We start from the raw sequence: 23209 nt of genomic DNA, 5'->3' as shown, positions 1-23209 counted from the left end.
CAAAAAGGAAACGTTCGCCCTCGCATTATCCGTCGCAGCCTAGCAAGATCCTACGCGGCGGCGCTTGGTCTTCTCAGGTCCCTATGCAGGCCCCGCCCCGGCTCGTCTCTCTCAGGTTCTCGCGAGGTTTGAGGCCTCTGGGCCGGCCCGGGCGGCTGCAATATGGCGGAGGCGGAAGGGGAGAGTCTGGAGTCCTGGCTGAGTGAGTATCCACGGCCGAGTCTGTTCGCGCTCGAGCCGCCCCTCTCCCCAGCCCTCGACCCCCTCCCCCGGCCCTGCGGTGGCGCCGCCCGCTAGCCCGCGCCAAGCCTCGCACGCGCCGCGAGCGCCCCGGGATCGCGCCCGTTCCTCAGCTGGGCGGCCCGGCCCGTGCTCTCTGAGCCGCGGCGCCTCCTCTCGCTCCTGCGCGCTGCGCCGTGAGCTCGGGCCCCGCGGGCTCCGCGAAAGCGACAGCCAAGTGCTTCGGGATGACATGCATCGGCGTTTTGGGGAAGCTGTGGTGGGGCCGCGCAAGGCCGTGACTCCGGGACCCCTGCGCTCTTCCGACCCAGGGGAAAGCTCCGAACTGGGGCTGAAACTCCGGGAGCGGTGGGTGGTGCTGAGCATACCCACATAGCTTCAGAATTTTGACCGTGTATTCCAGGAGAAGTGACTGCTTCGCGCAGGCTGAATGTTTGAGGTGAAAATAATCCAGAGAGGGGTAAAAAAGAGTACTTTTCCCTGCAGTAACCGAAACATGATGAAAGCTCTGTTGGGGGACCCTTCTCCCCACCCGTCCCTCCGCATGTCTTAACGAGTCATTCGTTGGTAAACTACTCAGCAAAGCTGAGAGACGCAGCCTGATACTGTAGTTCTAGCGGCCTATTGCTATGATTGCTCATTTATATTGCTATTGAGGAAATGCAGGTTAACCATAGCAGGTTGCATTTGGCCGAAGGGTTAGTACGTTGAGTTTACTAAGTATGGGCTAGAGGAGGCTCCTGGAGGCCTGTTTAAGTGAAGACAAATTGGGCAGGGTGATAAGACAGGCTGGAGCCTAGACGCTGCCTCGTGCATTGTCAGTTATTTACTGGAGCCTGCAGCCTCTTGAGGGGTGATGCCCGTTTCCTCCAATTGCCTGATTCCCCTTGATAAGAAACCCTGTTCAGGTGGTTGAACGCAGGTTACATTTGCAAGGTCTGCAGTTGCGGGCAGGTCACAGCCTTCTGTGTGTATGGAGCTGTTCTCCCAGGAGCTCAGAGTGCTCCAAAGACACTCATTTACCGAGAATCCTAGCAAAGGAGGCACTAGTGTCACAGTGTCACAAAGGAGGACACCTTGGCCCTAGTCAGGTCACTTGCCCAGAGCCACCCAGCTGGATATAAATGACCTCAGCTGAGTCTAATAGGCGAGGTTTAGAGTTTAGACCTGTTTTGGGGGGAGAGGGAGGGTGTCTGTAGAGACTAGAGCTCAGACTGGCCTTTGGCCCTTTCCTGTTACTTAGACTGACGTTTTGGGCAGGTCTCAGGTCTCCCCGCCTCTCCCCCAGTTCTGCTCCCAGAACCCTCTGCTCAGGTCACTGCACTGCTGCCCCCTCTGCCTCGCTGTGACTTCCTGGTATTCTTCCTTGCTTCACCTTCTTCAGCTGGGTGTTCTTGTGCCAGCAACACACGTTCCTCTCCTTTCCTGAGAGCCTTGTTCTCCTTTACATGCTTTGAAAGCCATCCCAGCATCTCCTTCCCCACAAACCATCTCTTAATGACTCCAGCCTTCTCTAAAGTCCTGTCATTACTGCAGTTAATCAGTGCTTGATGAGTACCTGCTGTGTGAGGTGTTAACGAAAACTAAGTTCAAAGTCTGCCTTCAGTACTGGTGCTGGAGTGGATAAAGCATTTTTAAGTGAAAAAGCAGGAACCATAAATGCTGAAATACAGACAGTTTATTTGGGGAAATTGGGGATAAGTGAAATGGGAGATGGTTCTCCCAGTGGGGAGATGGCACTTGAGCTAGGCCTTAAAGAATGGGAAAATAGGCTAAGGAAACAGCAGACAGTGGTGTGGAGGGAGCAGGCCGTATTTGGGGCATGCAGTAACATACGTTTGATTCAAGCAGGGCGTTCCTGTGGGAATGTGGGAGAGAAAGCTGGGAAGAGCCAAACTCTGGACCGGCTCTACTTCCACCCGAAGAAGTCTGTGTCTCCAGTTAAGAGGTTCCCATTCATACTGTGCCTGTTAAGTCAGTGTTCTGGGAAGGTTCCTATAGGTGTTCTGCATAGGATGGATTGGAGCAGAAGTTCTGGAAGCAAGTGAGAAATCAGGAGGTCAGGGCAGGAGTAAGAAAACAATTTTAAAAAGACACTGGGGTTTCCCAGATGGCTCAGTGGTAAAAAAAAAATCTGCCTACCATTGTAGGAGAGGTAAGAGACTCTGGTTTGATCCCTGGGTCAGAAAGATCTCTTGGAGTACAAGATGGCAACCAATTCCAGTATTCTTGCCTGGAAAATTCCATGGACAAAGGAGCCCGGTGGGCTACAGTCCATGGGGTTGCAAAGAGTCAGACACGACTGAGTGAGCACAGCACACAAAAAGACATTGAGGTGAATTCCCTGGCAGGTCAGTGGTTAGGACTCTGCGCTTTCACTGCCGAGGGCCAGGGCTCAATCCTGATAAAGGAGCTAAGACCCTACAAGCCTCGAGGGGAAGAAACAAAGTAAAGACATGGAGAAGGAAGAGATCAGGACTGACTAGTGAAAACGGATGAGGAGAGGGAAGAAGGAGCCTTCAGACCTGGGTGCCTGGGGTTGGGGCAAAGGGAGCTTTGGAATGGTGGCACCATTTATAGAAATAGGGAAGTCAGGGAGGAGGAACGATGAGTGTTTTTAGACTCGTTTCTGCACCAAATGAGCACTTATAATTACGCTCTGTCTTGTTTTGCTCCGGTTGTTTCTCGTGTGTTGCCTAACCTCCTCAGGGTAGCATCCGAATCTTGTACTTTTCCTGTAGTTCCTCCAGGGCCTAACTTGTCTGCTTAGTTTTCTGTGGCTGTTTAACAAAAGACTTGGTGGTTGACTAAGTCTCCCTTGATTCAAGACCTTCGCACTAAAGTTTGCCGCTTGACTTCCCCTGCATCCTTATCCTTGCTCCGTGGAACTTGTCACTGGACTGTTTGAGCCGTGTTGGGGCGGGGTGGCCATTGCCGTTCCCCTCCCTCCTGGACCAGAGGTCCCACAACAGTCATGGCTAGTTGAAAATGAGAGCAGGATGTATAGAGGCAGAGACACGGACTAGCACAAGGCTGTCAACAGAGACCCCAAAATAGAAACCTGGAGGCCACAGGGGCGGTTCTGGAAGGCAGGATCCACAGGGGAGGCCCTGGCGTCACCTCCGTTGCAGGTGAAGGAGAACGTTGAGTGGGTGGTGGGTGTGTGCATCTGTCGGGAGGCGGTGGGCAGGCGGGGCGCCTGAGTCACCCCAAGTTATCTCCAGAGGTTCTTGCAGTTCCTGTGGGTGACTGGGGTCTGCCGTCTCAGCTGGCTGGAGAGTGGGGGGAGATCCTCAGAAGTGGGGCGAATCGTGGCTGAAACCGGGGCTGTGTGTTCATGTGTAGGCCAAGAGCTCCCTGCAGGTTTGCGGTGGAAAAGTCTATTGGGGGACAGGAAGTGGGATTCTCGAGCTGTCAAATGAAAATGAGAAGTAGGTGGGAGCGTTCCTGGAAGCAGAAATGGAGTCGTGGCAGCCCTGGGCAGGGCACGTTTTTGCTGAACGCCCGTGGCTTTGTGTCCGTGTGTGGGGAGGGGAGGGGCTGTGCGCATGTCCCCTGTGTCTGTGACATCTTTTCCAGTGGCAAACAGTGGAAGGCGTGTGACTGCTCCAAAATGATTGTAGTGACAGGGGCAAGTATGCTCCTCAAACCAACTTATTTTTGTATCCCACACCCTCTTAATGTCATATGAGAACTCCAAGCATCTCAAATGCTAGGGATTAGTAACAAAGCCACGCTGACACCTGAGAAAATTTTAGGCACCTGGTGGGGGGAGACTCAGGGCTTCTCTGGAGGGTGACAGCTAGTAGGTCCCTGTGGCAACAAATAGCCCCTCTTGATAGAATTAATCTCCCTTCCCTCCAAGCATGACATTTCCAAGGGCCTGCTAATTCTCTTTTCAAGACTGAGAACTGACATCTCTCTTTTCCCCCAAATATGATCCTAAACCACCAGAATTTTCTGGCCTCCAGAGCAGAAATGCTGCCCCGCACGCACCGCGCGGGACGCTGCAGGTCTCCCCTCTGCCGCTGGGTGGAAACGCTGCCCCGCACGCACAGCGCGGGACGCTGCAGGTCTCCCCTCTGCCGCTGGGTGGCGCCTGCTGCCTTGTGATGCTTGTTGTGGGGCGGGGTATGCGGCTGGCTAGGAGTCCCTGTTAGGATTCGAGCGTGGAGCTAGTGATTTTTAACATTAGGAAAAGGGAAGTGAAGAAACAGTCACGAGCAATCAGAATTCAGGAATCTCTAACATCACCCCTTGTTGGGAACGGCTTTTTCAAGGCTTTCACTCTACTTTTGGCCCTGGCGGAAATCTGCTGGAGGAGCCTGGACTTAAAAAAGGATACCCGCCTTCAGTCTTCCGTTCGTCTTCTGAACCTGAAGCCCTAAATTTAGCAAACAGCTTGAGAGTGCTTTCTGGAAGAGGCTGACTCCAAGATCTGAATCAGAGATGGGAACGCATTTAACCACCGTCAGCTGGGGCCGTCCTCTCTAAGCACAGGATCTGGGCATGACGGAGAATAGAGGACACATGCCAAGTGCTAGGAGACTGGGCATTACCTCTTGGAGTTTAAACCCTGGGAGACCCTCTTCAGTGCTTGTCTTTGTCCTTGATCGTGGAAGACCATTTAAACTCAGGGATGCTGCTTACTCAAGCTTAGGTTCTGTTTCTGTGACCCCAGGGACAGACAGCACGATTTGTGCTTAGAGGGCTCAGTAAACGTCGTTAACTTACCTTAAAATGAGAAGCTTCAGATTTGTTTTCTCTTTTGTTTGTAACTTTCAGAATACTGGACAGAAAGTGATATTTGTACGGAATTCCGTAGTGGTCCAGGGGTTAAGACTCAGCTCTGTCACTGCTTAGGGCCCAGGTTCAATCCCTGGTCAGGGAACTAAGATCCTAGAAGCCATGTGGCACAACCAAAAAAAGTGTTTTTTTGAGTATTTGTATTTGAGTTGCTGTCTGACTGAACTGTTGAGTCTTCTCCATTAGAGAAGAAATCATCACATCAGTGCCTTAAAAATGTGAGGGAAACCTTCCACAGCGTCCTCCTTGCTCTCTGTAACAACTCGTCGTCTTCTCTCCCCAGATAAAGCCACCAATCCTTCTAACCGCCAGGAGGACTGGGAATACATAATTGGCTTTTGTGATCAGATCAACAAGGAGCTTGAAGGGTGAGTCTCAAACTGTTAGGGGGCAGGTGAGGGATGGTTGACTGGGGAAGTGAGAAACTGGCAAAGGAGGGCTGGCCATGCGGCCGAGGGCCAGCATCCTGAAAGTGTGATTTTGCTGGTCTCCAGGCCACAGATCGCCGTCCGACTGCTGGCCCATAAGATCCAGTCTCCACAGGAATGGGAGGCAGTCCAGGCCCTGACGGTAGGTTTTTCGTGCTGGTGATGGATTTTCACGAGTCCGCTGGCGTCTCTGAGGGGGTCAGGGCTCACGCCCTCTGCCAGCTGAGCATCCTGGATACAAACTAGACTTACCTGGACCTGCACAGTCAGTTGCTCCACAGACGCATGTGCCCCTGTGCCAGGCCCAAGCATCATGGATGACCGAGTGTGGACACGAGGTCTGATGGGAGAAGCAGAGAGGCCAGGGCACAGGGATGGTGGCCGTGGGCCCTGGGGTGGGGCTCAGAGAGGCTGACAGAGCTGTCTTGCCAGGTAAGAGCTGGCCAAGTGTAATTTGTTCTGTAGCTAAAAATGATGTGGATTGCTAGTGAAGGCATCACCCCATTGGGCAGATCTTAGTGTTTATTCAGACTTGGGGGATTCAGGACGCAGAGCCGAGTGCGGTGCTGGGGCGCCTCCGGGCTTTCCCCTGAGCCAGGATGCCTGGGTTCTCTCCTGACTCCCTTTAGCTGCTGGAAGGGCGGGAGGGAGGTGTTGGGGAAAGGCGCTTAGCCTATGCACATGCCTGTGCTGTGTCCTCCGCAGAGTGAAGGTTCTCCAGTGGGGGCGGCTCTGTCCCCCGGGCACCCAGGACAGTGTCTGGAGACACTGTTGGTGGTCACAGGTCGGGGGGTGCTACTGGCATCCACGTGGGTGGAGCCTGGGCTGCTGCTGAGCATTCTGTAGTGCCCAGGACAGGCTCCCAGAACAAGTACCTGGCCCAGAATGTCCGTAGTAGTGCGGTTGAAAATCCCTGATTTACAAAGATGGAAGCCGGGGCAGGGGGCAGCACTTGGGTGGTGCACTCCTTGGCATAAACTCAGGTGCCAGGCCCCACAGCAGCACCTGAGAACTTGAGGCCCCAGAGGGAAGATCGATGGGGCTCAGGGCGGGAAAATAGCATGTCCATCTAAGATGGAGAAACAGAATTGAAACATCCTCTCCGGCCTGCCCAACATGTTGATCAGCTTGTGGAAAGAGCCCTGAATCAGAGGAGCATGTGGTCTCTGCCTCCATCTTCTTACCTGTGAAGCCCGAGGGCAGGATTTGCAGGCAGGTCCCCTCCAGGGCTGACCGTCTCACTGTCTTGTTATCTGGGCTTCAGGGTTTTTTACTTTAGTTTCTGCTGAGCTTCCCCAGAGGGGTTTGCACCTGGAGGGACTCTCTGTGAGTAACCCCACCGCCCTGATGTCCCCAGGGCCGCCTCTCCTGGTTAGGTGCTTCCTCGGGCGAGTGTTGCTGGCCAAGTGCCAGGTCCTGGCCTGAGCGCCTGGCCTCTGTGCTCCAGGTGCTGGAAGCCTGCATGAAGAACTGCGGGAGGAGGTTCCATAACGAAGTGGGGAAGTTCCGCTTTTTGAATGAGTTGATCAAGGTCGTCTCTCCGAAGGTCAGTCGGTAGCAGTTTCATTTCTCAGAACTTCTTCTGTGTTCCTCCCCCTCCCGCCTCCCGCCTTACCGGCTTTCACCACGCGAACCAGCGTCTCCACAGGGCTGGGGTTCCCGGGTCCTGTGCTCAGAGGATGCTGTGCTGAGGGTAGACGTGCACACAGGGACGTCTCTGCTGCCCTCCCGGCCTCACTGTGCCCGCTGACTGCTCTCACGTGGCTGCCCTCGTCTCTTGACCACGGCCACAGAGTAGTGTCGCTTCAGCTCCGGGCACCTGCTTACGGCAGAGGGGACACTTCTTCACAGCGAAGGCATTCTCGTTCACTCCTTCGGGAGAAAGTGCAGTTGTGTGTCTGGCCTGTTGTGCGTGAACACAGTGACGAGCTTCCGGCCCCCTGCCTGAGCGGAGTCTGTGCCCCATGGATGCCGCTCCCCTCCCCCGTGCTGGCTCACACCCACGGTCTGGAGGCGGCTTGGGGATTGTAGCCAGTTAGCAGCCGTTTCATTGCTGTGAGCACAGCCTCCCCACTGTCTCTCCTCCAGGCCACATGCACTCAGCTTTCCCATTTCCTTTGCTCCTTAGTACCTGGGGGACAGGGTGTCTGAGAAAGTGAAGACCAAGGTTATTGAGCTGCTTTATAGCTGGACGTTGGCCTTGCCGGAAGAATCAAAGATCAAGGATGCCTACCACATGTTGAAGAGACAGGGTACGCGGGTGTCTGCCCAAGCAGGGGGCACCGGGCTGAGCTTTGAGGGGCTGAGGTGTGTGCGGCCTGCAGGCCTGGTCCCGGGGGCACCCCCTTGCTGTGTGGGAAAGGGTGCCAGGGTGGCCCAGCCTGTGCGACTGCTGCTCCGTCCCCTTTCAGGCATCGTGCATTCCGACCCGCTGATCTCTGTGGACAGGACGCTGATCCCGTCTCCACCACCTCGTCCCAAAAACCCCGTTTTTGATGACGAGGAGAAATCCAAGGTAAAGTCCTCGATGGGGCATGGGCTCGCTCAGCGCTGGGGTGCACTCGGCTCCTGTGTGTTCCCAGGGGGTGCTGCCGTCCCTCCGCCTCTAATGCCCTCCTCTTCCAGCTTTTAGCCAGGCTGTTGAAAAGCAAAAACCCGGACGACCTGCAGGAGGCCAACAAGCTCATCAAGTCCATGGTGAAGGAGGTGGGTGGGTCCTGAGCCCTGGGGAGGAGGAGCCCGTGGCCCCAGAGCAGCGGTCCCTTCCCCTGTCCCCAGGGCTCACCCGCACGTGGGAGCAGGGGGCGGATAGGAGAGAGGAGCGGGAGCTGTGGGGCCAGGCTTGGGGGCAGGCGGGCTGCTGCTTTGAAAGAAGAGCTGTCGGTTGAGTCTGAGGCCAGTGGTCCCAAGAATCACGTGTTGAAAGGAGCTTCCGTGGGGCGGGCCTTGGCCTGCATGTTCCCGGGGCAGGTGTGCACCCTCCCTGGCGGGGTTTGGGGGGCAGTGGGCCAAGTCCAGCTGAGCTCTCGCTCCTTGGTCCTCTCTGGTGCAGGATGAGGCGCGGGTCCAGAAGGTGACCGAGCGTCTGCACACCTTAGAGGAGGTCGATAACAGCGTGAAGCTGCTCGGTGAGATGCTGCGTCACTACAACAGGGAGGGCTCTGCAGAGGCAGACAAGGAGCTCATGAAGGTAGGCCCCAGGAGAGGGCGTCTCTGCCCCAAGATGCTGCTGCACACCTGGCAGTCCTTCTCCGCCAGCAGCCAGGCCGAGAGCGGTGGTGCCCCCGAGCGCCCGTGAGCTGTGGCTGATTCACTCCACGCACCCTCCGTCTGTGTGACTCTGCAGACCCGCCTCGGGCGTGCCCCTGCTCACCACCTCACATTCTGCCTGGGGATGCTTGGGCAGAGAAAGGCCCACCCTGGTTCCCTGATGTGCGCCTCCGTCCTCGGTCACATACAGACTATGAATTCTGAGGCATGTACCAGGCTGGGAGTGGGAAGGGACCTGCTGTCCTGGCGGCCTCTCCACCTGAGCAGGTGTCTTGTGACGCAGAGTGGCCGAGGCTGGCAGCAGGAAGATGTGTGTGCAGAGCCTGACTCTGCCAGGAGCTGACCTGATACTAGGGGAGCCTGGACTCTGGTGTGGGCGCTGGGTTGGGTGATCTCCTAGAGCTGACCACGGTGCCAGGGGAGCCGGGACTCTGAGTGGATGCTGGGTTAGGTGATCTGGGTTAAGTGTGGTACCACCTAACCCATGTACCAAGGGAGCCGGAACTTGGTGGCATGGATGGTGGGTTGGGTGATCTGGCAGCTTGAGTTTTCCTGCCTGGGTCTCTATTAGGAGCTGTTTGATCGGTGTGAGAACAAGAGGCGGACGTTATTCAAACTCGCCAGCGAGACCGAGGACAATGACAGTAGTTTAGGTGAGCGGACTGGGAAGGGTGGTTGAGGGGGTGACCCGGGGATTTGGATGTGTGTGGTGGGGGCATTGTCAGGCTGGGAGTGACAGGTTTCTTTCTGGTACTAGGGGACATCTTACAGGCCAGTGACAACCTCTCCCGGGTCATCAACTCTTACAAGACAGTCGTTGAAGGGCAGGTCGTCAACGGTGAGGTGGTGACCTCAGCCATTCCCGACTCGGAAGGTAAAGTGTTCTGGTTTCCTGCTCCCTCTGGAGCAGCCTGGGGCCCCGCTGCAGGGTGACCCCATGTCAGCCCACAGGCCTGAGGGGACCCTGAGCCCCGCTAAGCGCCTCCCGGGAGGTCACACAGGGTCTCCCCCACCCACTGCCTCCCCCAGTTCTTCACTGCTGCCCGGACAGGTGCTCTGGGAGGCAGTCAGAGGCTGTGCTCAGGGTCCCTCTCCCCCCGCACAGCCCGGGAGGGACCCCCAGTGATTCCTGTCCCCTTCCGTTTCCATCCAGGAAACCAAGGCACTCTCATCGACCTTGCCGAGGTGGAGGCGCCGAGCGGCCCGCCCCCAGCGCTGGCCCCTGCCCCCGCCGGCTCAGGCATCCCTGTCCTCCCCCCGCCTCCCCAGGCCTCGGGCCCTGGGCGCAGCCACTCGGCCGGCCAGCCCGAGGCCCCCAGGGCCCAGCAGCACGAGCAACGCCCTCAGCCTGCTGGACGAGGAGCTGCTCTGCTTGGGTGCGTATTGGAGGGGGCTGCTCGGGGCTTCCGGGGCCTCAGTGAGGAGAGGTGCTGGGGATGCCCAGAGGGGGACCCCGGGTGCTTAGCAAAGGTGGGAAGTAGGGCCCAGGGCAGTGTCCTCGGGTGGACATCCTGTCTGGCTGTGCTCCCCCTTCCCCGGGAGGCGCCCCCCGCAGCATAAAGACGGAAGAGGGTCCGTTCCCCTCCGGAAGCTATAGGGGACGCCCTGCCACCCTTGGGCGGCCTGGTGGTCACGTGACCCTCCCTCAGGTGAGGTGGGGCTGGGGCCGCCCCAGCCCAGAGCCTCTTCCACCACAGCCATTTCCTCTGTCCTCAGGCCTCACCGACCCGGCGCCCAGTGCTCCTCCCACCAAGGCGGCTGGGAACAGCCAGTGGCCCCTGCTCCAGGTAGGGGTGGGCGCTGTGTCGCCTCCACTTCCCAGCCTCGTCCTGGCTCCAGGCACCGTCCCGCACATAGCGCTTTGCCCACTCTATCCACAGGATGGCTGCTCATGCAGGGGGCTCAGCCCAGCCCCCAGGAACAGCGTTGGGGGCGGGTGGGGGTGGAGAGCCTGCAGCCTCTGACGCCTGCAGGGCCCCCTCACTCCTGCTTTTGTTCCCCAGAGCGAGCGGTCAGACCTGGACTTCTTCAGCCCCAAACCGGGGCCGGGAGCCTGTAGCCCCACAGACGGGCCTCTCCTCCAGCCTTCAGTGGCCCCCATAGGCAGTTCCCAGGCCCCGGTGGCCCCAGCTGGCGTTCCTGCCCCCACAGCCAGCCCCTTCTTGTTCTCCACTGGCCTGGCCTCAGCTCTGGCCCCAAAGGCTGAGCCCATCGCCCCTGGGCACCGTGGTTCCGCTTTGGGCGACAGCACCCTGCACCAGCTGGATGCCCTCGACCAGCTTCTGGAAGAGGCCAAAGCGTAATGAGCGGGAGAGGGGCGCTGGGGAGGCAGCCCCAGGGGGTTGGCGGGAGTTCCCTCTGTCTGGTGGGTCGGCTGGAATCTAGAAGCGGGATGCAGGGAGAGCTGGCTCTAATCCGGGGGCCCCCGTGCGGGGCGGCCAGCAGCTCTGCCTGGCCTTCGACACGCCTTGTCCTCCTTCCTGCTGCCCAGGACCTCGGGCCTGGTGAAACCTGCCACCTCCAGCTGCTTCCTGGGCGCTGCCGCCCCCCCTCTGCTCCCCAGTGGCGCCTCTGCTCGGCCTCTCCTCCCCCTCTCCGCGGGGCCCAGCAGCCCTCTCTTCCAGGCCCAGGGCAGCCCCATGAAGGGGCCCGAGCTCTCCCTGGCCAGTGTCCACGTGCCCCTGGAGTCTATCAAACCTAGTAGGTGTTGGAGGCTCGGGGTGAGGGGCGGGGGTCCCAGCCTGCAGAGGTGTGGGCTGCATGGCAAGGGATGGGTGGGTCCAGGCTTTCTCGCCAGGGTCCCTTAGAGCCATACGCGGCCTTCCGTACCGTGTCGCAGTCTGTGCTCGTCCCCGCTGTGCACTTGGGAGGTTCTTCCCAGGCTCCTTCAGGAGCTTCCTGGTCCCGGGGCCACCGTGACCTCTCGCTTGGCTGCGGTGCTTTGTCTCAGGCCCACCTCTCCCCCCACCCTCACCTGCCCCGTTCTTACATACAGGCAGCGCCCTTCCTGTGACAGCCTATGATAAAAACGGCTTCCGCATCCTCTTCCATTTTGCCAAGGAGTGTCCTCCAGGACGGCCTGACGTGCTGGTGGTGGTGGTGTCCATGCTGAACACGGCTCCCTTGCCCATCAAGAGCATCGTGCTGCAGGCCGCAGTGCCCAAGGTATCCCCGCTCCCTGGGGCCTCTTCCTGCACCCACGTGTCCACACCCCGTTCTCCCTCAAGGGCACCTGCCATCTCTTCAAAGGAACCTGTCTCTCTCTTTAGTCAATGAAAGTGAAGTTGCAGCCACCCTCTGGGACAGAACTCTCTCCTTTCAGCCCCGTCCAGCCACCTGCAGCCATCACGCAGGTCATGCTGCTGGCCAACCCACTGAAGGTGAGCTGGAGCTGGGGACCCCACCTGAAAGCCCTGGCTGCCCCAGGTTAGACGCCTGCGTCCACCGCCTCCCAGCCTGGACCGTTACCACTTCTCCTGCGTCCCTTTTCCACCCTGGCCCAATGGCTGAGTGAAGATGGGGTGGTAGGAGCAGGGTATGTCCCCTGCACGAAAGCACCCCAAGGGTATCAGAGAAGGGGTGTCTGACACGCGGCCCCTCTGCTGCAGGAGAAGGCGAGGCTTCGGTACAGGCTGACCTTCGCCTTGGGGGAGCAGCTGAGCACCGAGGTGGGTGAGGTGGACCAGTTCCCCCCTGTGGAGCAGTGGGGGAACCTATGACCCCAGAGGACACGTGTCAGCTGCACTTTGGAGCCCAGGCAGGCTATCCCGAGAGGGGAGGCTCTCCAGGCCTGGTCTTCCTTCATGTCCTAACCGCTGTGCTTAAGAGCTTTGACGTGGAACAGGGGCCCGGGCCGCTGCTGCCAGGAGCCGAGCCGCTGCTGTGATCTCTCTTCCTTCGGCCCCTAAAAGGACCTGTTTTTTTATCTACCTGTGTGACTTGAAGTGGCCACGTACATCAGGAGTGGGGAGTGGCCCCAGGTGCCGCCCCGGGACATGGCCCCAAGGCTGGAGTGGGTTTTCCCCTTGCGCTGGCATCCTCTGATGCAGAGACTCAGGGCCCTCCTTCAGGACCACGTCCTCACATCCCCAGTTCTCAGTCCCCCTGCTACCCAGGCTTCCCCTTGGCAGGCTCCTGGGAGGAGGACACAGCCCACGGTTCCCAGATGGCCCTGGGCCCAGGGCGCTGGTACTGCCAGATCGCCACCCCTGCCTTCTGTGGGCAGCACGACCCTGGAACGGGCACCAGAGGAGTTGTGCTGGGCCCTGGCAGCAGCAGGCTGTGTCCCATGGACATCACGGTAGGATGAGGAGCTCAAGCTGCTAGAAGTAGAACTTGGCCTTGCGGCAGCCTAAACTACACCCAGAAAAGGAAATGGGAGAGAGCAGTGTTGTGCCTTCTCCGGAAGCAGGTACCCAGCACTTTCTGGGAAAAGGGTGCCTCCTGCCGTGGGAATAGGCCATCTCACTCACTCACTACCTCTTGCTCAGCGTGGAACAAACCGCTGTGCTGCCTCTGAAGGGGAGGACAGCACCCTGTGTCCCGCTTTGGCCCACCTCCTCCCACCAGATGGCCTGCGGGGTGGCTGGCTGTTGGGAACAGGAAGCCTCAGGATCAGGCGCGTTGCACTAAACTTATGTCCTTACCTGCTGCCCAGAAACCCCGAGTCCCCAGCTGCCAAGGGGCACTGTCGGCGATATGTTGGGTCTGGAGGTGGTGAGATTAGGGGCCTTGCTTGAATCGAGTCACCAGACCCTATTGCTTCAGCAGTGCTCCATCCACTGGCTACAGCTAGGCCGGGGAGTCCAGGCCTCACGGGGCGACAGGCAGGTGAGACCCAGCCGCTGGGGAATGAGCACATGGCTCACCTGCACTCAGCTGGATGAGCCAGAGCCAGCTCCAGGGAGAGGCAGCCCTGACCCCTCCCTGCTCTTGCCAGGCTTCCTTAATCAAGAGGCCATCGCCCCCTCCCCTCCCCTCATCAGCGAGCAGGTTTCACTGCTTCATTAGGACAGACGAAAGAAAGTGAATCCATTTTACTTCTTAAGGAGTAAATCCAAGAGCTCCAGAGATGGGCTGCTGCAGCCCTGGGAAGCTCTGTGGGACTACTACACGGAATGTACCTTTACAATAAGCTTTAGACTTTAGAGTTATTTATGAGTGTTACTCGTTACTATTGAGGTCACTTCGTGACAAAAAACTGTACTGGATATATCAACTGCTGCCCTTGTTTTGCTGCATGTTAAATAAAACCATTTTTGCCCTATTTGGAATCTTTCTAATACAGATACCAGTCACCCCAGTGTGGGGAAAGGTGCCACTTGGGAATTCCAAACGCAGGCAGGCAGCTAAGCTGGTGCCACCTGAGGTTTCTGTTAAAACATAAGTTCCTAGACTGTTTCCTTTTTTAAAGAAGATAACCAGCCAAGGGGAAAGATGAGGGGAAGGGCTAGTTAAGGAGTTCAGGATGGACATGTACACACTGCTATATTTGAGCGAGATAACCAACAAAGAACCTACTGTATAGATAGCACAGGGAGCTCTACTCAATGTCACTGTTACAGGGCAGCCTGGACGGGAGGGGAGTTTGGGGGAGAATGGACACGTGTATGTGTATGGCTGAGTCGCTCCGCTGTTCACCTGAAACTGTCACAACAATGTTAACCGGCAGTACTCCAGCACAAGATAAAAAGCTGAATTAAAATAACCAGAAAGTTAACAGATGATTCTGAGGTGAAGCCAAGTTTCAGATGCACAAGCAAACCACTCAACACTTGTTTAGGTTTCGACCTGCAGGCAGGAGGGCTCTGTGTTCCCTGTAACTTCTCTCCAAGGTGGCTACCTCAGGTTTCCAGTGCTGGCAGCTTAAAACCTCCCCAAGTGTAAGAACTATAAGTTCTGTAAGAACTTGCCTGTATTTGCAAAAAGAAACATTTATTCTTTTAAAAGTGTATATACATTGCCTTTACAAAGATACCATGTTGGAGCCAACTTCAGGAACCTTCCAACGAGCCTTCTTTTATAATTGACCGAGCAAGATTCCGCGCAAGAGCAAGTCTCAGGATTTCCACCTTGGTGGTCTCGATATCATCATCCTAAAAGGAAAGAGAGCCTGTGTGAAGACCAGCAGGAAGTTTTCCTTCTTTCCCAAGACTAATCCAAAGGGAGATAAAGAGCACAAAACGTTCAGTAGTCTCTTCTAGCAAGTTCTTCATATGAGACCAAGCTGCACGCAGAGGACCACCACAACTGACAGGAAAGAAAATCGAGAGCCCAGAACACTAGAGTCACCCCATTTCCTCCTAAAAAGTTAGTGTGCCATAGTCGCAAGTGGTAACGTGAGAGGCGTGTGAGTTTGTAAGGGGCCAACATCTTGTGGGGCAGGGTGCCTTCTCTCTTCTCCATCCTGGAACCATCAGACTGACCTGGAGCTGCTGGGCGTCGGGCTCTCCACACAGCGGCCTTCCTGAGGTCAGGTCCTCCAGACACCTCAGGAGCTCGTACGTCTGCTCCGCGGAGAAGATCACCTGCGGGGAGAGGCTGCTTCGCGGAGCTGCTCGCCAGCCAGAGCCTGCAGTGGTCTGTGCAAGGGCTCGGGCTGAGGCAGCCTTTCCTGTATCTCATGTGGACAAGTGTGCTGGCGGGTGAGAGGCCCCACTCATTCCCAGCTCTTCTCGTCAGGGCCCTGGGCTGAGCACTGCCAGTGGACGGCTGCCTCATTTCAAGTTAAAGACTTAACTTGATAACTTGAGATACTAGATTTCCAGAGTGGGCGCTATGGGGGTACAAACACACACCCCTACTAAGGAGATGATGGATGGATATACATTTGCAACAGCTACGGGATAAAAGAGAAGACACTGTGGTCTCAACCTGTACCTGTTTCTGTTCCAAAAGGGGCAGGGCGTCTGTCAGCAGCGTCATCCAGAAAGACCGGGGGGCAATCTGGGACGTCATCAATGAGAGGAGGAGAGAAGCGGCATCGACAAAGCATTTCTCCCCATATAAGCGGTGGAACTCGCGGTACTTCCCTATTGGGAAGAGAGAGCACTAGGTCACCTGTGACCCTCAGCAAGAGACCCCAGAGCAAGGAAATTCTTCCAAAGCGGCCTCCAAGCTCATCAGCCAACGAGACCAAAAGGATTCAAAATCCTTGCTTAAAGGGGGCTCCAGAGAGCCAAACCTGGGAGAATATAAGCATCAAAATGAACGAGAGATATGGTTGATAATAGACTGAATAAAATAACCCTCGAGGCCATGGCTGATATAAATAAAAGAATAAATGGGAGGAGGGGGAATTCCATATAGGGGAATGCCAACTAAAACACAGTTTTATCAGCAGTCAGGAAATCACCAGTAGTTACGAACACTAGTGGGTCAAAGTCTGAGGAAATTTAAATAATACCGAAGTACAGCTCCATAGATTAATAAATCTGTTTAATAAATTTTAGAGGAGACCCCTGGTGGATGCTGCTTTAACCAGGTGATCAACGTGAACTCCACTAAGGGAGTTCCTATTAACACATCCCCTCAGTGGATTTCCTGCCAAGTATATAACCTGAGGCTGTTCATGAATAAACCTAAAGTAAGAATATTCTACAAGAGAGCTGAACAGACTGCAAAAACGTCAAGGTTAAGGAAGACCAACAAAGGCAGAGGCATTAATGAGATTCGAAGACTAAATTCATGACAAAGGACTACTGGGACAACATATGGACCAGGTGAGAGTACTGTATCAGTGCTGAACCTCCTGATTTTCGTAACTGGTTAAGAGAATGTTCTTATTCTTTAGGATATACATGCTCAGATATTTAAGGAGGAAGGGAAACAGTGTCTCCAACATACTTTCAAACTATTCCCAAAAAACCTGACTGACAGAATAAAACAAATGAGGCAAAACATAACTGGTTAACTTGGTAAAGTGTGTAGGGCAGTCTCTTATTCCTTACACTACTTTCACGATTTCTAAGTTTCAAGTTACCAGAAAATGTTACCAAAAAATACGCTTTGCAGAGACCACACAGGCTCCTGTGTATTTTGATCTGTTTTTCCCCACTTTGGTCATGCTGCACAGTATGTGGGCTCTTGGTTCACCGACCAGGGATCAAACCTGAAGTGGAAGCATGGAGTCTTTTTTTTTTTTTTTTGAGATCAAAAAATTTTAATACCATAGACAATTTTATACTGTTTGAAAATGTAGATGAAATAGGTACTTTCCTAGGGGAAAAAAAGCCAAACTTATCCCTTAAAAAGTCACATCCTGATGACTTTAAACATCAGTTCTTCAAAACCTAAGACTAACAGAGTAAGACCAACCAGAATAACGAGAAGCCTTGAATTCCCAGAGAAGTAACCCCACCTTTCTCAATGGTACGTCTCCATATTATACAAGTACCATATCTGGGCAAATCTACCGAAAACTTTGCCATCTGGCGACAATCTTACAGATTTGAAACAGAATCCCAAGCGAGTTCCGGGAAAACGTTGCCGTTTGGTGACAACCTGTGACAGAATCCGCCCCTGGTTTGAGGTTCATGACGCGTGGGCAAACGGTCTGCAGTCGGCCCGCAAGCAGCCCCCGCGGAGGGCCCAGAGGCCAGAAGAGAGCATGGAGTCTCAACCACTGGACTGCCAGGGAAGTCGCTCAGAGTTGTGTGTGTTTTGGACTGGAGAAGTCTAGAACTTCTGTGCAAGTCCATATCTGTGCGCTCGTGCTGAAGGTCCAGGGGACAGCTCAGAGACTCACCCAGGAACGTCAGTCGATCACTGAGCATCATGGCTGGCCCCAGGTTGTCAATGAGGTCCAGGTCAGAGAAGCAGCCTCGCTCACAGTAATCCCTGAGGAACCTGCAAGGCCAGCCCAGAAATGACAGCAGCAGCCCCAGGCCCCCTCCTCAGCCCTGCAACTTCGCAGGCAGCACCCGGGAAGCACACAGAAGGGGAGCCCACCTGTCTGATACCAGCGTGGCAAAGGCAGCGTCTTTGGCTCGAATGCTCCAAGACAGCGCAGAGCCCAGACGATTGTTGCGGACCGCCTTCATGGCCAAGACCTTACAGATGCTGCGGACTTTGCAGGGAAAAGAGAAAAGGCAAATCGTTTACCCTACAATCACTCCATTCCCAAACCCTGCTGAGGCAAATCGTTTACCCTACAAATCACTCCACTCCCAAACCCTGCTGAGATAGGAGCAGCCTTCCCACCGCCTCTGACTTTTATGTGGCTTCTCTGTGGGCTCCAAGTACAGCTGGGCAGCAGCAACTAGGAACTGTGAGGTTTATAAATTGTCTTCTGGCCTCGTTAACCGTACAACCCACCCTGGTAGGCTTTGGTTTTGAGTAGGTTTCACTTCAGGGGTAGCAAGAATATTTGCAAGGCTCCCCACATATCACACGTCATTATCTGTCCACATGCTGAAAATCCTACCAGGCTTTGGGTCCTGAGTGCTGTATGCTTTCAGGGACGGTCATGAACACGCAGTGCCTCTGGGAAGAATAACTATTTAGGCCTGTACCACTTGACAGTGAAGGGGGAAGAGACGGGGCAAACTTCATCAGCATCTCCCCGTGCTCTTCCTGAGTCACCTCCGTCCTGCATCCCCCCAAGCCAGCCTGAGCCAGCAACGGCAACCCCCCGGGACAGGACAAACCACGGCTGCCCCAGCCCAACCTCTGGTTGGAAGCACGAGCATAGACGTGGTCAGGACCTTAACAGGCCGCGTGCCCGACTGCTTCTAGGTCCCAGTGGGTCCCTAGCTCTTCCTCCCCCTGCCCCAGGGATTCTCCAGCGCTCTGGCTCACCTCCTGGCAGCTACTGCCCAGACTCTCTGAAGGCTGGGAGGAGAGTCCACTCACCTTGCTCCGTCATCTGCCGCTGCTCGCAGACCCGCAGTACCTTGAGGGCTTTCTGCTCCGTGGTCAAAGGAATCCGCTCAATATGCAGCTCGAGAGAGACCCGGCCCAGCTCAGGACAGTGGTCACAGTAGTCCACACCCAACTGCCACAGGCTGCATGGGTCCGAGGGGGACAGACATGAGGGCCTGGCGAGCCCAGAGGCTGCCCTGGGGCCAAGAACTAGCCTCCAAGGCAGCTCCTCCCCAGACCCTGTGCTGTCAAGGAACCAGACGAGATAGAACCCCGTCTGGCACAGGCAGTGCCTGCTGGAGAGCACCCTGCTGCCCCTCAGCCCTGCGGCCTTCCTACCTGTGATGAGCAAAGAGTCCTGAGGCGTATTCCAGCAGGAGGAACTCTCTCATGTTGGATCCAAAGCTGGCAGAGAACAGACCACGAGACCAAGGCTCCCAGGCTGCTCTTCAGGGCCCCCTTCAGCAGCCCAACCTCCCTCCGAGGCATTCTGGTCACCCCACCCTCAAGGGCCTGGGTGGCAGCAAGCAGAAGGCGGGCATGGCCACGGCGTCCTTACTAGAGGTTGTGCGACTGCAGGAGCTTGCAGTGATCCAGCAGGTCTGTCAGATGGGCCACGAACCACCAGTTGCTCAGGGCGATGCTACGGGTTCAGATACCAAGGCAAGAAGCAATGTCAGGATGAGCTGCCACAGCCCGCAGGTGTGGAGCATAAGCAGGAGCCCCACACCTCCTTTGCTGTAAAAGGAGGGGAGGGACAGTGGCAAGCTGGGCTCTGTCTGCCCGCTAGGTGGGGACTAATAACACACTGAGAAGGACATTCAACCCCAAAACAGCAGCCAGCGAGACGTTTCATTGGAGAATGTCACACAGAAAAATAAAATCCAGGGACCCAATGAGATATAGAGAATGCAGATACAGGGTAAGGGGTAAGCAAAGGACGAAAAAATCGATGGGATTTGATTCTTGATGAGACATGGAATTCAAAGAACTGTATCTGTGTGCATTTGGATTGCTGTTTATGTTCTATTAACATCTCTCACTGCTGCATAGTTTTGATTAGCATATTTTATGAACACAATTATATATACATGACAGCACTTTAAAACCACCTTGTACTGTCTATTAATACTTTGTATAAAAATTATTTTTGCTTGATTACATGATTGATTTTATTGGATATGTAATCTGACACATAACGAAGGTCTAAAAGTCCGTCCCCAAACCACATTTAATCAAAACCCAAAATCATCTCTAGCCCTTATTAAAAACATTTTCTAGGACCCTCTAAATGTTCCAGATGTTAAGTTTTTTTACATCACCAAATTTTGTAAACTCACTAGCATTTTGTATAGAATATACTAATGCACTCACTGCAGTGTGAATACACCATTTTGAGTTACATTTTTAATTTATTACTTGGCATAGGCCTTTCTGTATCTGTATATAATGCTTGAGTATTTTTTAAGTCTTGGGAGAGGGAAAAGCACCTTCAATGCTGCTAGGGTGAAAAATCCTGCTCTCAGGATATAAAAAGAGTAGGGATTGGTTTACACTGAATGACTGACTGAATGGGCTGTCTGCCCTGCCCTGGGGCTGCTGTCTTCCTGTGAAGTACATGCCAGCTCCCCTTTTCCTTTTGCTGGATGGCAAGAATTGGCAACTGCAACCCACAAGGGAAGAAATCCAATTTTTCCTCCAGCTGTGGATACGCCAGGCAAACACGTGGCCCTTCAGCAGGAGCTGGTAAACTGTGGTCTCCCAGGGCCTCCCTGGGATTCCCTCATGGCTCAGACAGTAAAGAGCCTGCCCACCATGCGGGCGGCGTGAGTTCAATCCCTGTGTCAGCAAGATCCCCTGGAGAAGGAAATGGCAACCCACTCCAGCATTCTTGCCTGGAAAATCCCTTGGACTGAGGAGCCTGGCGGCTATATACAGTCAATAGGATCACAAAGAGCCGGAGACGACTGAGCGACTACACTTTCACTTTCAGGGTCTCTCTGCTCTGCCTCAGGAGCCGTCTGCCCCATGGCCTGGCATGGTTGACATGGGGGTCATCAGGTACCCCCATAGAAAGCTCCCTTCTGGCTGAGGAAGGGTTCCCTCATTCCCCCCAAGAGGAGTGAACAGCTGACACCACACCTGAAGCTCAAGGCTCCTCCACAGCACCAGCCCCCCGGCCCACCCCAGACAGAGGTGCCACTCTCCCCTGGGAAGCGAGCTGGGGCCTAACCGGAACAACCCGTGAGAAAGCAAGTACTCAGGAGACCCAGATCCCACCCTTCCTCGTCCAGGAGGCCACTCTCTCTCTGAGGATACTTCAGCCCTTCTTTCAATTAATGGGCAGAGGTCCCGGGATCTGCTTTTCAGAGTAGGGCAGGAAGAAGCTTACTGGTCAGGAAAACCCGAGCTCCTAGATTCCCAGCTAATGGAAATACCTCGATTTTTTCCCTGCCTGCCAGGGCAGACGGATGCCCAGACTGAGGGGCTGAAAGTCTGATCATTCCTCCTTCAAGACTGGCAGGGGTGATGCGTTTTTCAGCGGCGTTCATTAGCGCCATGCCTCTTCGTAAACTTCTTTCTCTTTTCCTTCTACGACCACTGAAAGCAGCAAGGTGCTTTACCTTTTTTATTGTCCTTCCTTCCCCTTTAGCTCAAATCTGTCTTGATCCTAAAATCCCAGATGTGGCTTATGAAGGAAGCCCTGGAGGAAATAACCCACTGCCTGTAACAGACAACACATTCTGGAATGCCTATTGCTTTGAATTATAGACAGAGACACTGACAAAGCTAAAGACTGGTGTCTGTGCCTCTGGGAGCCACACCCACTGATCCTTCACTGCAGATACGATCCCTCGCCAAAACCAGCTGAGTTCTGTAAGTTATCTTCCAGTTCCAACCAGTCCCTATTTTAGAGGTTTGTGAAAAGAATACGGACACAAACCTTCCTTTCTCCAAGTCTACCACCATTTTTTGAATGGTGGACCTTGGCTTTCTTTCGGCCAAACAGGAAGAGCAGGTAGCATGAGTGGGGTGGGGGTGGAGGGTGGAAGCGGGGAGACATTCCCACTGCCCAGATTCACTAACAAAGAAAAGATCCAGTCGAGGTCAGTGAATTCGATGCCTGAGCAGGGCCACCTGCCCGTTCCCAGCCTTCTCCCTCTGCACAAGGAGGGAGGGGGAGAAGTTCTCTGACCACAGGTGGGGATTCTGGAAAGCTTTGCTTTGGATTCATTGTTTCACCCTCCCTTTCCTGCCTTGCTGAAGGTCTGGGGAGAGATCTGGGGAGGGGGCTGATGTAGAATCTCTGCTCCGAACAGACCCAGCCTCATGTGGTGGTGTGGTAGCTCCTGGCTCACCAGAGAAGTGCTGTCCTGTAAGGTGGCTGCATGTCCATCAGGTTCCAAGAAATAAGCTGGCTGGCTATTTCTGGATTTTAAATACCATAGTTATTTCTTGCAATATTACTTTAAACATCCCTGAAGTGGAAACTGTTACAGATACAGGAGCCTGCAAGCCTCAGGAAGGCCCCCAGGCTCGTCCAGAGAGAAGACACTGTCTACCTAACGTGGCTGTGGCGGGGGGCGCGGGTCTGTGGGAAGAAGGCTAAGACACCAACAGGAAGGAGCAGGACACTCTAGAAAAGGACGGAGGTGATGGGCGTACAACACGGGGAGCGCACTAGGCGCTGAGCTGAAGCCCTGAGGTGCTCAGCGTGGTGGTGGTGCAGCGGGTCCTACCTGCACTCCTTGATCACTTGGTGGATGTCAAACTCGAAGGCTGCCATCAAGATGTTGTCCAGGGGCTCCGGGCTGCTCTCACCTCCCAGAAACAGGTCAAGGCTGGACTGTGGAAAGGTGGTGACCCATTCAATCCCTAGATGGTGGCAGAGACTCAAGGGGGCAGGCAGGGCTGCTGTGTAGGGGACCCTGGAGAAGGGCAATGGGGTCCTTCAAATTGGGCCCAAGGAAAGCCCCCTCTGCTCCCCAGGGAGGGTCAAGTCAACCAGGCCACACGGTACAAGTGACCCGGCAGGGAGCAGAGCCCCGGATGCCGACTCCCCTCCCCTCCCGGAGGAGCCGAGGCACCTGGGCGTAGAGGTGCAGATCCATGGGCTTGACCGTGGGCTGAGAGTACAGCAGCCTCGTCACCAGGAAGTGATACCAGTTACTCAGCAGCTCCTTGTGCTCCAGCAGGGCGGCATCATCTCCCAGCAGGACCTGAGAAGAGACGCTGTCCCTTAACTCTGGGGACACTTCCCCGTAAGGCTCCTCATCTCAGCTGGAGCAGCTGAGTCAAAAGCTCACTCTTCCCCAACAGGGCCCATACAGAGCCCCGTCTGAGGAGGAGCTGCTGCTGGGCTAGACGCCCAGGGCCCCAGGAGGAGCTGGCTTGGCCCCTGGCCAGGACCCGCTCCCCGCAGACCTTGCAGAGGGACTCAAGGTGGGGGTTGGAGGCGAACGTGCCGTCCTGGAGGTGCCGCTCGCATTCCTCGTGCCAGTGCTGCCACCTCAGCTCCAGCTCCGTCAGGGTCTGTGTGTTCCCAGGCTGTGGGAGAGACGAGGACGGGGCGGTCACCATGCCAGCCCCTCACGCTCCCTGTA

At 55.3% G+C, this 23209-nt stretch overlaps 2 protein-coding genes across 4 annotated transcripts in view; one reads left to right on the top strand and one right to left on the bottom strand.

The window, feature by feature from the left end:
• Nucleotides 1–67: 67 nt before the first annotated feature.
• GGA3 (golgi associated, gamma adaptin ear containing, ARF binding protein 3) lies at nucleotides 68–14010 on the top strand. Its single transcript, XM_070389057.1, is given in 18 exon segments — nucleotides 68–202; nucleotides 5330–5414; nucleotides 5541–5616; nucleotides 6832–7020; nucleotides 7603–7726; nucleotides 7886–7989; nucleotides 8100–8180; nucleotides 8527–8664; nucleotides 9316–9397; nucleotides 9502–9618; nucleotides 9898–10060; nucleotides 10062–10120; nucleotides 10461–10531; nucleotides 10748–11043; nucleotides 11236–11444; nucleotides 11740–11909; nucleotides 12014–12124; nucleotides 12353–14010. Coding segments are annotated over 18 exon segments (2226 nt in total). The 5' UTR covers nucleotides 68–162; the 3' UTR covers nucleotides 12464–14010.
• A 647-nt stretch (nucleotides 14011–14657) lies between these two features.
• The window catches only part of NUP85 (nucleoporin 85), a 28088-nt gene continuing 19536 nt past the window's right edge, over nucleotides 14658–23209 (bottom strand). For all 3 annotated transcript variants that reach the window (XM_070389059.1, XM_005907938.3, XM_070389058.1), the window contains exons 9-19: nucleotides 23031–23153; nucleotides 22694–22825; nucleotides 22346–22452; nucleotides 19165–19248; nucleotides 18945–19010; nucleotides 18597–18748; nucleotides 17694–17811; nucleotides 17491–17591; nucleotides 15624–15775; nucleotides 15170–15271; nucleotides 14658–14839 (exon numbers count right to left, since the gene is read on the bottom strand). In XM_070389059.1, coding sequence (XP_070245160.1) covers nucleotides 14738–14839; nucleotides 15170–15271; nucleotides 15624–15775; nucleotides 17491–17591; nucleotides 17694–17811; nucleotides 18597–18748; nucleotides 18945–19010; nucleotides 19165–19248; nucleotides 22346–22452; nucleotides 22694–22825; nucleotides 23031–23153 — 1239 coding nt within the window. In that variant the 3' untranslated portion in view covers nucleotides 14658–14737. The remainder of the gene's footprint in view (nucleotides 14840–15169; nucleotides 15272–15623; nucleotides 15776–17490; nucleotides 17592–17693; nucleotides 17812–18596; nucleotides 18749–18944; nucleotides 19011–19164; nucleotides 19249–22345; nucleotides 22453–22693; nucleotides 22826–23030; nucleotides 23154–23209) is intronic.

The sequence above is a fragment of the Bos mutus genome, chromosome 19 (genome assembly GCF_027580195.1).
Source record: "Bos mutus isolate GX-2022 chromosome 19, NWIPB_WYAK_1.1, whole genome shotgun sequence".
Lineage (NCBI taxonomy): Eukaryota > Metazoa > Chordata > Mammalia > Artiodactyla > Bovidae > Bos > Bos mutus.
This window is presented reverse-complemented; position numbering and strand designations above follow the sequence as displayed.